Source organism: Lepidochelys kempii, chromosome 6 (genome assembly GCF_965140265.1).
Source record: "Lepidochelys kempii isolate rLepKem1 chromosome 6, rLepKem1.hap2, whole genome shotgun sequence".
NCBI lineage: Eukaryota > Metazoa > Chordata > Testudines > Cheloniidae > Lepidochelys > Lepidochelys kempii.
In genome coordinates this window covers 13,503,599-13,516,724 of record NC_133261.1, presented here as the reverse complement: position 1 = coordinate 13,516,724, position 13,126 = coordinate 13,503,599, and the positions used below count along the sequence as shown (strand labels likewise).

The 13,126-nt window shown below is 54.3% G+C and overlaps 1 protein-coding gene across 3 annotated transcripts in view; it reads left to right on the top strand.

The window, feature by feature from the left end:
- ZDHHC5 (zDHHC palmitoyltransferase 5) overlaps window positions 1-12,063 on the top strand; it is a 43,605-nt gene extending 31,542 nt beyond the window's left edge. For 2 of the 3 annotated variants that reach the window (XM_073346758.1, XM_073346759.1), the window contains 8 exons: window positions 1,127-1,299; window positions 1,554-1,656; window positions 1,769-1,860; window positions 4,530-4,662; window positions 5,068-5,191; window positions 6,871-6,983; window positions 7,673-8,544; window positions 9,516-11,409. In XM_073346758.1, the coding sequence (XP_073202859.1) occupies window positions 1,127-1,299; window positions 1,554-1,656; window positions 1,769-1,860; window positions 4,530-4,662; window positions 5,068-5,191; window positions 6,871-6,983; window positions 7,673-8,544; window positions 9,516-9,681 (1,776 nt within the window). In that variant the 3' untranslated portion in view covers window positions 9,682-11,409. Of the gene's footprint in view, window positions 1-1,126; window positions 1,300-1,553; window positions 1,657-1,768; window positions 1,861-4,529; window positions 4,663-5,067; window positions 5,192-6,870; window positions 6,984-7,672; window positions 8,545-9,515; window positions 11,410-11,442 lie in introns of those variants that run through there. The other variant, XR_012159282.1, reaches the window with a different exon arrangement.
- Window positions 12,064-13,126: the final 1,063 nt, after the last annotated feature.

Sequence of the window (13,126 nt, the reverse complement as noted above, 5' to 3'; positions counted from 1 at the left end):
GTGCATCTGTCTGTGTTGTACTCTATTTGCCCTATGGCTTATGGGGTGAAGACCCCTAGAGGACAAGGGCATATTGTGCTCTGCTTCCCTGTGGCAGGTGGGTGGGAGAGTCTTGTGCTCTGATCACCACGAGGATGAGAAGCTCAGACAGTGAGGGTCCTACGCTCTGATCCCAGGTAGATGGTGCTGCTCTGTGCTCTTCCTGGAGGGTGAGGAGCCATGGAAAGGGGTGGGGTGGAATAGCAATCCTGTGCTCCGCTCTCCCTGTGGGGGGAGGAGCTGTGCGGTGGGGTGGCAGGGCAGTCCTGTGCTCCGCTCTCCCTGTGGGGGGAGGAGCTGTGCGGTGGGGTGGCAGGGCAGTCCTGTGCTCCGCTCTCCCTGTGGGGGGAGGAGCTGTGCGGTGGGGTGGCAGGGCAGTCCTGTGCTCCGCTCTCCCTGTGGGGGGAGGAGCTGTGCGGTGGGGTGGCAGGGCAGTCCTGTGCTCCGCTCTCCCTGTGGGGGGAGGAGCTGTGAGGTGGGGTGGCAGGGCAGTCCTGTGCTCCGCTCTCCCTGTGGGGGGAGGAGCTGTGAGGTGGGGTGGCAGGGCAGTCCTGTGCTCCGCTCTCCCTGTGGGGGGAGGAGCTGTGAGGTGGGGTGGCAGGGCAGTCCTGTGCTCCGCTCTCCCTGTGGGGGGAGGAGCTGTGAGGTGGGGTGGCAGGGCAGTCCTGTGCTCCGCTCTCCCTGTGGGGGGAGGAGCTGTGAGGTGGGGTGGCAGGGCAGTCCTGTGCTCCGCTCTCCCTGTGGGGGGAGGAGCTGTGAGGTGGGGTGGCAGGGCAGTCCTGTGCTCCGCTCTCCCTGTGGGGGGAGGAGCTGTGAGGTGGGGTGGCAGGGCAGTCCTGTGCTCCACTCTCCCTGTGGGGGGAGGAGCTGTGCGGTGGGGTGGCAGGGCAGTCCTGTGCTCCACTCTCCCTGTGGGGGGAGGAGCTGTGCGGTGGGGTGGCAGGGCAGTCCTGTGCTCCGTTCTCCCTGCAGGGCAGGGAAGCCTGTGTTCTGCTTGCCCCATGGTACAGCTTGGCTAGTGCCTGTAGCCCTGTGCTGTTGAACGGAAGCCTCTGACTGTTTTCTCACCTTCCCTTGTAACTGGCAGGAGTTTGACCATCACTGCCCCTGGGTGAACAACTGCATTGGGCGGCGCAACTACCGTTACTTCTTCCTCTTCCTGCTCTCGCTTACCGTGCACATCATGGGCGTCTTCGGCTTTGGCCTGCTCTATGTCCTCTACCAGGTGGAAGAGCTCTCTGGGATCCGCATGGCCGTCACGTATCCTCCTCCCATCCCCACGGTGCAGTGAAATCCTGCCTAAAACAGCAGCCCAGACCAGGCGAGGGGGTGTCTCCCATGGGCATGGGGGTGCCGGGAGATGAGCATTGCAGGCTGGGGAAGGGATGTCTCCCAGTTGCATGGGGGTGCCAGGAGAAAAGCATTCCCAGTCGGGGCAGGAGGAGCAGTGGGGCTTGGAGCAGGGAGTGTATATGAGAACAGCACTGTGGTTGGTCCCTTGACTCTGCTGGCAGCATGGCTGTGATGTGCGTGGCTGGTTTGTTCTTCATTCCTGTAGCTGGCCTTACGGGATTCCATGTGGTGCTGGTAGCCAGGGGACGCACTACCAATGAACAGGTATGCACTCTGCAGGCTACAGGTGTTTGGAGGGTGGTGGGAGAGCAGTGGCTGGCCTCCCCTCCCTGCATCTCTATACTGGCTCCCCTGAATGGTTCTCTGTGTCTCACAGGTTACGGGTAAATTCCGGGGTGGCGTGAACCCCTTCACCAATGGCTGCTGTAAGAACGTCAGCCGTGTTCTCTGCAGTTCCCCAGCCCCCAGGTAAGTCTGTCCCATCTGCACAGGGAGATCTGAGCCAGCTCCTTGGTCCCGGGCCTGCTTAGCTGTTCTGGGAAGTAGATGTCCTCATGTGAGTGTCTGCTTCGCTACGGCAGGTCCCTGATCCTCTGCTTTAAATCCAGACCTGCCCTCGGTGTTCAGTGTGGCCACCAGCATCCTGCTTATTGAGGCACTCACCTGGGGGAGCTGCATTCAGGGGAGCCTGCTGGCTTTGTGAGAGACTTAGATGTCCGCTGTAGAATTGCTTAGTGATTGGGGAACTGCATAGCTAAAAGCACCATCGTTCAGGGCTTAGCATCATAGAGCGCATGGCTCTTCTCAACCCCCCCACCCCCCGTAGAGTTCCCTCTGGGGCATGCAGCTCCTTCCTGTAGGGTGCCAGGCAGGCAGGAGCAGTCTGCATGCATAGAATCATAGAGTATCAGGGTTGGAAGGGACCTCAGGAGGTCATCTAGTCCAACCCCCTGCTCAAAGCAGGACCGATCCCCAACTAAATCATCCCAGCCAGGGCTTTGTCAAGCCTGACCTTAAAAACTTCTAAGGAAGGAGATCCCACCACCTCCCGAGGTAACACATTCCAGTGTTTCACCACCCTTGTAGTGAAAAAGTTTTTCCTAATATCCAACCTAAACCTTCCCCACTGCAACTTGAGACCATTACTCCTTGTTCTGTCATCTGCTACCACTGAAAACAGTCTAGATCCATCTTCTTTGGAACCCCCTTTCAGGTAGTTGAAAGCAGCTATCAAATCCCCCCTCATTCTTCTCTTCCACAGACTAAACAATCCCAGTTCCCTCAGCCTCTCCTCATAAGTCATGTGTTCCAGTCCTCTAATGATTTTTGTTGCCCTCCGCTGGACTCTTTCCAATTTTTCTTGTAGCGTGGGGCCCAAAACTGGACACAGTACTCCAGATGAGGCCTCACCAATGTCGAATAGAGGGGAACAATCACGTCCCTTGATCTGTTGGCAATGCCCCTACTTATACATCCTAAAATGCCATTGGCCTTCTTGTCAACAAGGGCACACAGTTGACTCATATCCAGCTTCTCGTCCACTGTAACCCCTAGGTCCTTTTCTGCAGAACTGCTGCCTAGCCATTCGGTCCCTAGTCTGTAGCGGTGCATGGGATTCTTCCATCCTAGGAGCAGGACTCTGCACTTGTCCTTGTTGAACCTCATCAGATTTCTTTTGGCCCAATCCTCTAATTTGTCTAAGTCCCTCTGTATCCTATCCCTACCGTCCAGCATATCTACCTCTCCTCCCAGTTTAGTGTCATCTGCAAACTTGCTGAGAGTGCAATCCACGCCATCCTCCAGATCATTTATGAAGATATTGAACAAAACCGGCCCGAGGACTGACCCTTGGGGCACTCCACTTGATACCGGCTGCCAACTAGACATGGAGCCATTGATCACTACCCGTTGAGCCCGACAATCTAGCCAACTTTCTATCCACCTTATAGTCCATTCATCCAATCCATACTTCTTTAACTTGCTGGCAAGAATACTGTGGGAGACCATGTCAAAAGCTTTGCTCAAGTCAAGGAACAACACGTCCTTCGCTTTCCCCTCATCCCCAGAGCCAGTTATCTCGTCATAGAAGGCAATTAGATTAGTCAGGCATGACTTGTCCTTGGTGAATCCATGCTGACTGTTCCTGATCACTTTCCTCTCCTCTCAGTGCTTCAGAATTGATTCCTTAAGGACCTGCTCCATGATTTTTCCAGGGACTGAGGTGAGGCTAACTGGCCTATAGTTCCCAGGATCCTCCTCCTTCCCCTTTTTTAAAGATGGGTACTACATTAGCCTTTTTCCAGTCGTCCGGGACTTCCCCCGATCTCCATGAGTTTTCAAAGATAATTGCCAATGGCTCTGCAATCACAGCCGCTAACTCCTTTAGCACTCTTGGATGCAGCACATCCGGCCCCATGGACTTGTGCTCGTCCAGCTTTTCTAAATAGTCCCGAACCGTTTCTTTCTCCACAGAGGGCTGGTCAACTTCTCCCCATGCTGTGCTGCCCAGTGCAGTAATCTGGGAGCTGACCTTGTTCGTGAAGACAGAGGCAAAAAAGCATTGAGTACATTAGCTTTTTCCACATCCTCTGCCACTAGGTTGCCTCCCTCATTCAGTAAGGGGCCCACACTTTCCTTGACTTTCTTCTTGTTGCTAACATACCTGAAGAAATCCTTCTTGTTACTCTTAACATCTCTTGCTAGCTGCAACTCCAGGTGTGATTTGGCCTTCCTGATTTCACTCCTGCATGCCCGAGCAATATCTTTATACTCTTCCCTGGTCATTTGTCCAATCTTCCACTTCTTGTAAGCTTCTTTTTTGTGTTTAAGATCAGCAAGGATTTCACTGTTAAGCCAAGCTGGTCACCTGCCATATTTACTATTCTTTCTACACATTGGGATGTCCCTGTAACCTCAATAAGGATTCTTTAAAATACAGCTAGCTCTCCTGGACTCATTTCCCCCTCATGTTATTCTCCCAGGGGATCCTGCCCATCAGTTCCCTGAGGGAGTCAAAGTCTGCTTTTCTGAAGTCCAGGGTCTGTATTCTGCTGCTCTCCTTTCTTCCCTGGGCACTGGCCCAGCTCAACCACTCTTGTGTTGAGTCCAGTGCTTACCTCTCCCCTATGCTTCACTAGATACCTTGGACGACCAAAGGCAGAGCAGACTGTGTTGGTGAAGCCACCCTTCCTGCGGCCTGAGGTGTCGGATGGACAGGTCACTGTCAAGATAATGGACAATGGTATCCAGGCTGAACTGAAGAGAACAAAGGTGAGGAAGGAAGCATCTTAAGCAGAGAGAGCCCAGGGCGTGCAGTGTGCAGCCATGAGTAGGAACTGAGTGAGCCTTTTATGTGCTCCCTTTTTTTCCCTCTGTGTGGTTTCACTGTGTGCATCCAGCCTGCCCCGCAACTGAAGTCTTGTTCCTTCCTTGTGGCGGCAACTGCTGCATGAGGCTCACACCCTCCATCTCTCTCTCCTCCCGGGTAGCTCTGAGGCACCTCTTCCCTTCCCACCCAGCATCTGAGCCACACGTGGCCATGTTTCTGGGATGCCTTGTCAGTGCCAGGAGGCAGCAAGGCCCCTTTAACACCACCTCACTCTGCTGAGCCCAGCGAGGAGGACCTTGCGTCCTGCCCCACCCTTCTGATTGCTCCTCTGTCCTTTGTCTCTGCAGTCCAAAGGAAGCCTGGAGGTGATGGAGAGCCAGTCTGCCGACGCTGAGCCACCACCCCCACCCAAGCCAGACCTCAGCCGCTACACAGGTCTGAGGACGCACTTAACCCTGGCCACCAATGAGGGTAAGGAAGGCATGCCAGGCTGACGAGCAGTTGTGCCCCACCCATCGCAGGGAAGGGAGCCCATGGGTGCAGACCAGGATCGAGGTGCATCGGCAGATCCCAGAGCTGGGATAGCAGCAGGGGCTGCTGAGCAGAAGCAAAGTGCATCAGCAGAGCTGTGCATAGGAGCAGCTGGGCAGTTTTAGGAATGTCTCTTGGACCATTTGCAGGGCTTAGTTTGTGTGGCAGACAGCCTAGTGAAGGGCAAAGCGGAGCTAGTGACTGCGTTGCCTAGATTGCACTGATCCCTGGTTGGGAAGGTTGCTGCAGTGGCTCTCTGGACCAGTGAGTTAGAATGGTTTGTGCTGCTACCCTCGTGTGTGGGAAGCAGGGATCTAGAGGGGGCCTGAATCTTGTCTGTAGCCTGATGTCACAATGGTGTTGCCTGTCCTGTTGTGTAGGTGGGAGTGCAGATGTAAGTGCTCATTTCCCTCGTGTAGGTTTTATTGCTGGCTCCTGACCTGCCAGCTCTGTCCCTACTGGGAGAGGGAATCCAAGGGAATGTGTATGGAGAGGAGGCATGGTCTGGTGACTAGACTACCTTCCTGGGAGTCCAGAGCCCTGGGCTCTGACTGACTCACTTAATGACACCTTGAGTGAATGGCTTCCCCTCTCTGTGCTGCAGTTTGTCCAAGTGTTTGCCTGCCTCTGAGAGATGGTGTTGAGCTCTTATCTGTGGGGAGAGGAAGCGTGAGCTACCGGTTAGAACACACAATGGATCATTGCAGATAAAGACACTGTCCTCATCCCAAGCTGTTTCCCAGCTGCCTGTACTCAACTGTTCATACTCCCCCCACAGGATGGGTCCATACTGCAATGTAGCGAGGCTCCATAGGCAGAACTACAGGGCGTGGTGGAAGAGGCAGCATTTGGACAGAATGGGGCTAGAGTGGAGGCAGTTCCAGGGTTAGTGGGGGAGGAGCTGGATGGGCAGGAACTGAGGCTTTGGGAGAGGTGGATAAGATCTGGGCGGGGCAGAGCCTGGAAGGTGACGGCAAGATGCTTGGCCTTGAGGCAGGAGGTGAGGGCAAGCTGTGACATCTGTAATGCCAGTTGGACAGAGCTCCCAAAATACCCAGCATGCCTCCCCATCCTCCCTCATCAGGAAGAGGAGAGCTGCAGGCTTCTGCCTGCACTCAGAACAGGAAAGGCTCTTGTGTTGGAGCAGTGTTGAGATGATCCACAAAGCCCGTCCCCTGGGCACCAGGGCAGGACTGTCTCCCCGCAGCATATCTCCAGCATGGTTAGAAATCCCCCAAGCAGTGGAGCCCCTTGAGTATTGCAAAGCCCAGTGTGGGGTTTCTCCACCAGTCACAGGACCCCTTGCTCAGCAGAATGGAGCCGAGAACCCATAACCCAGTGCTGGCCAGGCTGCACTCAGGGCTGGAAGCTGCCTGCCTGATCTCAGTGTTGGGAAATGGCCCTCTTGTTCCATTTCATCCCATTCCCAGTGCTGCCCTTTAGCCCATCTAACCCAGCTCCTCCCCCTCCTTGGCATCCCAACCCCCTCTCCCAGGCTCGGAGACGGTTCTCACAGATCAGCATGATGACTGTGGTGTCTCTCAACTGCGGGGCGAGGACACTGCGGCGAGGCAGCGAATGCTGTATGTGAGTGTGTGTCTCTCTCTCTCCCCCCACAGACAGCAGCTTGCTAGGCAGGGACAGTCCTCCAACTCCGACCATGTACAAGTACCGCCCTGGCTACAGCAGCAGCAGCACCTCAGCCGCCATGCCGCACTCCACCAGTGCCAAGGTAATACTGCTCATAGAAGACCCTGGGGGCTGGCCCAGACTGCAGGTGGGGAGTGACCCTTCTTAGGAGCTGCCTGTGGGCAGCTGGAGGCAGTGGAAGGGGGATATGCAAGGACTGAGTGTCTCAAAACGTGTCAGTTGGGTCCTGCCCCAGGCCACCCACCCAATCATTGCCATTGGGATGTAGTGTTATAAGGGGACAGGTTCCTGGCTCCCACAGGACTCAGGGTTGTCCTCAGAGAGCAGTGTTGGGACAGGGGCCAGGGCCCTTCTGAAGGGGATGTTACCCCAGCTCCTGAAGCTGATGTCGCAGGGCAGTGCAGGGTGGGGTGCTGAGTTCTCCCGCCTTATCTCTTGGGGTGAGTCCCCTGCCCTGCCTCAGGGATGCCCTATGCAAACCCTACAGGGCAGAGCTGGGGGGAACATGGGGGCTGGGCTGTAAGGGAGCTCCGGACCCTTTTAGAGGAGACCATACTTAGAGTTCCTCTGCCCTGTCTCTGGGGATGCCAGAGTGGAGTCTGCAGGGTGGAACCCTAGGAAATGGGGTAGGGGTTGGGCTGTCTCTAGAGGTGCCTTGTTCCAGCCCCCAGGACAGTATGGGGGTCAGGACGGGCTGGAGTGGGTCTCTAGTTTTGTGGGCATTAGGTATGGGGGTCTCTGACTATACCGTGCATCCCCTGTGCCCTGCAGCTGAGCCGAGGGGACAGCCTGAAGGAGCCCACCTCCATCGTCGAGAGCAGCCGGAACCCCAGCTACCGGTCGGAGCCGAGCCTGGAGCCTGAGATCTTCCGCTCTCCCACCTTCGGCAAGAGCTTCCACTTTGACCCGCTGTCGAGCGGCTCGCGCTCCTCTAGCCTCAAGTCGGCCCAGGGCACAGGCTTTGAGCTGGGCCAGCTTCAGTCGATCCGCTCAGAGGGCACCACCTCCACCTCCTACAAGAGTCTGGTGAATCAGACGCGCAATGGCAGCTTATCCTATGACAGCCTGCTCACCCCTTCTGAAAGCCCTGATTTCGAGTCAGTGCAGGCTGGGCCAGAGCCGGAGGCCCCCATGGGCTACACCTCGCCCTTCCTTTCGGCCCGCATCACCCAGCAGCGTGAGGCCGACCTGCACAGCCGCTTCCCTGGTGCTGGCTCGCCCAAGCACCCACCCCCCTGCGAGGCCTCACCCATGCGCTATGACAATCTCTCTCGCCACATTGTGGCCTCCATGCAGGAGCGGGAGAAGCTGCTGCAGCAGTCACCTACCCCACCACCCCTGGCTAGGGAGGAGGACACGGGGCTGGTAGACTCAGGCATCCAGTCAACACCAGGCTCCAGCAATGCCCCACGCACCAGCTCCTCCTCGGACGATTCGAAGCGCTCACCGCTGGGCAAGAACCCGCTGACCCGCCCGGTGCCACCCCGCTTCGGCAAACCGGAGCCACTCCGGGTACGCTCACCTGACCCACCCACTGCCCCACAGCTGGGCAAAGTCGTGTCTTACAGCAGCCAAAAACAGTCGCCTCAGGCCAGCATCCCGGAGACAGAGGAGGTGGCTTTGCAGCCATTGCTGGCGCCAAAGTAAGTACCAACTCTGCCTGCTGCGTGCTTCAAATGTTCTTTGACTCGGCGGGGGACAAGCTGCTTGAACGAGCACCCCACCGCCATGCCCACGGAGGCGCTCGGAGCCAACAGCATGCAGGAGGGAGAGGCTGGGGGTGATCCACAAGGAGTCCTGCCTGCCCTCCTCTGGCCCTTCCCCCTCTTCCCTTCAACACATGCACCAGAGAGCATGGTGTGAGACAAACCCTCTCCCCACCCCAGAGCCATTCCCCTTCCATGCCCTGCTCTGCCTCTCCCCCTCTCTAGGAAGTGCCCTGTGCCTGTGAGTTACCTCTCCCACCTCAGTGCAGTGTAGGGGTGTGAGACCTTCTGAGGAGTGTGGGGCGAGTTCTCCCTCTCCTTCCTGTGCCCAAAGAGAAAGCGAGGGTGTAGGTGTGTCTGCCCAACCCCTCCCTGGGGAGTGCACGGGCTGTGTGTGTGTGTGCCTACGTGTGCGACCCTGCCCTGGGGAGTGCACGGGCTGTGTGTGTGCGTGCCTACGTGTGCGACCCTGCCCTGGGGAGTGCACAGGCTGTGTGGGTATCTCCCATCCTTTGATCGGGGGGACAATGTGGATTCTAGCCCTCTTTCCTGGGGGAATTCAGGGCTTCCTCCCAGTATGCGATACTTCCTCCCAGTATCTTTCATCTTAGTGCAGTGGGGAATCTCTTTCCCAGAAGGGTGGGCTGGGCTCTGTCCACCTTCCTGGTTTGGTGTACTCCTGGCTCCTTGCCCCTTCCCTAGTACATACCCACTCTCCCCTTCCCACAGTCTGTCCTTGGGTGTTGGACACACCTCAAATCCTCCTTTTGTTCCCGATCTGTATGTGTGGATCCCCTCTCCATTCCCCTGCCATTGAGCGTGGCGTGCTGTGTGGTTGAAAGTTCCACCAATCCCAGCCCTGTGGTGTGTGGTCACTTCCTGACGCCCTTGTGTCCTTCCTTCCCCAGAGACGAGGTGCAGATGAGAACCGCCTACAGCAAGTCCAATGGGCAGCCCAAGAGTCTGGGCCCGGCCTCCCCCTCTCCTGGCCAGCCACCTCTCAGCAGCCCAACTCGAGGAGGAGTCAAGAAGGTCTCTGGAGTGGGCGGGACCACTTATGAGATCTCTGTATGAGGGGCGAAGCTCTCTCCCCACTGTCGCCTACTCCCTGGCTGATACCAGAACGCCTGGGCCCTGGTGGGCAGGGGGCATACTCAGGAGCAAGGCACCCCTGCTCTGTCACATGCATGGACATTTTCTAGAATCCTCCAGCTGCAGGGGGAAATAGCTGAGAGGACAGTGACCTTTTAAAATATGACCCCTGGGATTTGGGATGAAGCCTTGGGCACCCCCTAAATCATCACAGCTGCAATGCAGCCTGGGTCCCCCTCCTCCTCCCAACCAGCTGAGAGACTGCAAATGTAGCACACGCTGCTGAAAGAAAGGGGGGAGGACTATCCCGGCAGCACCCCCAGCTGGTGGGGGGAGGCGCAGCCTGCAGTTGCGCCACCACCGATGGGCCAGACACTCGTGGACCTTGTGCAATCACTCGCCTCGTGCGGTAGGAACGGATCGTTTTTAAAACAAGGATAATTTTTTTTATGATTGTTACGGATTCTATTTTTTCCCCTCTTCTGAGTTACCAGGTGTGTGTATATATAAATATCTATATATAAATATAAATATAAAAGAAATTATATATCTACCAGAGAGGGAAGAATCACCCCACAAGGGCCCAGGCCCCACGTGCCCTCTTAGGACACCCAGCCCCAGGAAGGACGACATGGGGATGTGTGCGTGTGTGTATAGAGTATATATGGCCAGGGGGTGGGGGACGGGGGGTTTCTACCACTGGTGCCTGGTTAATTCGAAAGGAGGCACCTGTGGAATTGCCAGTGTGGGAGGGATGGGAAAGTATTTTATAGTTAGGGACAAACACCAGGTCCTTGCTCATGTGATCCCAGGCTTGACCATTGCTCAGTGCTTCTGGGGCCTGTCCTTCCTCTAGCAACCATGCTAGGGTCCTGGGCCCGGGCTGCCTTTTGTGTCTCATCTCCCCCTCTCTGGCTTCTCTGGTTCCTGGGCAGATTTCCTATCCTGGGGAAGCAAAGCAAGGGGGGAGAGCTGGAAGGCAGCACTCCCACCCCCATCGTGCAGTGGTTAGGCGTGACCTCCCCTTTAGCTGGGTGGGGTGAGCAAATCCATGTCTCCCTTGTATGGGTGGGTTTAATTAAGGACTCAGTTTCCCATTTTTACAGCCTCCAGTATTCAGATGGGATGGGATGTGTCATGAAACTGACTCCCAGGAAAGTGGGGAGAATGGACTGTTGGGTTTCTTCTGTTTCCTGACTCTACTCCTTCCACAACAAACAGATGAGCTTGCACAGTGCTAGAGACATATCATTGGGGCTCAGAAGAGCACTGGGGGGGCTTGAGGGCTGTGTTCCCCTGTATAGAGATTTGACCTGTACCTAATCCCTCGCCCACAGACAATTTTAGCCATTCTTCTCTCTGATGTTTTTACATTTCTTATTTTTGATGGTTCCGTTACGGTTTCTCACTGTCACATGATTGTTTTTTATTTCCAAACTGGGGCAGAATAAAAAAAGAGGAAACCAAACCAAACCCCAAAAAGCAATATTTTCATGTCATATGCCAAAAAATTTTTAGACATCCACACCAAAACCCCATGAAAATCTAAAGCAAACCAAGCAGAAATCCAACCTAATCTCCAGGCACTACTTGACTCTTTCTCTATGGCAATATCTCTCTTGTGGCCTCCACAGAGCCGCACTTTTATTTTTTATTATGATTAGCCATTTTAAAATGAGGAATTAAAAAAAATCTAATAAGCCACCCCTCCAGGCTTGTGTGGTTTTTGTTTCATTTTCCTAGGGGGAGGTGTTGTCTCCTTTGGTATCTTCCTTTCCCATTATTCCATCCAAAAGAAAGATTTGCAGCAGAATCGCCTACGTCTTGAAGAGCCAGAAAATCAAAGAATTAACCTGAGGGCTGAGTTGCCAAGAGAGGTCTCCAGAAGGTACATGAGTGGGTCCTCGTTCTGTTCTAAGCTGTGGTAGCAAAGGGGAAGGCCTGCTTGCTAATGAGGCATAACTGCTAGCAGTGGTCAGTTCCTTGTTACCTGGTGGTGTGTGAGGAGCGACAAGACAAATTGACTTTGGAAACTATCCGTGAAGGGCAACTATTGATGAGTCTGTGAGAGCTTGCAAGTAGGGCATCTACATAACCTCAAGGGGGCAAGGGCCTGGCTGTGAAACAGGCAGAGCTTGCACTTTGGGGAAGATGGAGGCTGATGGTAATGAAAGAGATGGAAAATAAGGGCGCCACCCAGCCCTCCCCACTTGATCTATTCCATCAAATGGTAAAGGAAAGTTTTCTGGGTATGAAACCTGCCTAAGCAGCAACTAGAGCTTCAAGCATGCCCAGCACACCCAGCAGGCCCACTGTGTAACCAGGCATAGGAGCATGCTAGGCTCTATCTAATCAGCAAAACACTTCAAGATAGCAAAAGGTTCCTGCATGAATAGCCAGGTTCTTTGATAGTATCTGGAAACCTCTGCCTATCTGATGAAGATTAAAGGCCTTCTCCCTCCCTAATCTCAAATCTGTGGGTCCCTGATCATTTCCACAGAGTCCCCAAATGGCATTCCTCAATTGAGCTGTTGGGCTTAACTGTATCAGGAAGAACTACTGCTGGAAATCCACTCCTGACAAATAAAGCCATTGAGCCTGAGCTACCATCGTAGGGAGCGTGTCCAAATAACTCCTGAAACTGTAAAGTTTCAGGGCCTTAGCTCATCCTGGATTTCTGAGATCTCAAATGCTAGGTAAGTTCAAACCAGTGCCTGGTACTGATCTGTTAGAGGAAGGTTGCTAGTTGTGGACCTTGTGGTAAAATGGGTTCTAGTGATGGATCTCCGATTCCTGGTGGGGACCAGCACTGTCAATATAAGATGTGGTCGCTGTGGGCCAGTGTCGGCACCACATGCATTCAGGTCCACACACATGGTTTCAAAAGCCACTGTCAAGTTGTTACAGCAAGTGATGCAAATATACAAATACGTCCTAATTAGTCATGGTTTTCAAGGAGACCAACTAGAGGCACCTTTAAAAGGGCCTACATTTCAGAAAATGATGAGCACCCACCCTCCAAAAATCAGGCCCCATTAAGATGTCTCCATTGGGGCTCCCCAAAATCTCTAGACACTTCTGAAAATGTTGGTCAAGTGTGTATATATAAAAAATGGATATTTCATCCCAAACCAGTAACAGCCTGAACTCGAATGAGCCCTGGCTTGCTTTTTGGGTAATGTACATGCCTTACCTTGATTTTGGTATCAAAACATTTTCTTTTAAGAGATATTATGGGAAATATCAATATATACTGGCAGGTTTCAGAGTAACAGCCGTGATAGTCCGTATTCGCAAAAAGAAAAGGAGTACTTGCGGCACCTTAGAGACTATGGTTAGTCTCTAAGGTGCCACAAGTACTCCTTTTCTTTTTGCTAATATATACTGGATTCTTCTTCTAGTGATTACACATGTCCATTCCAATAGA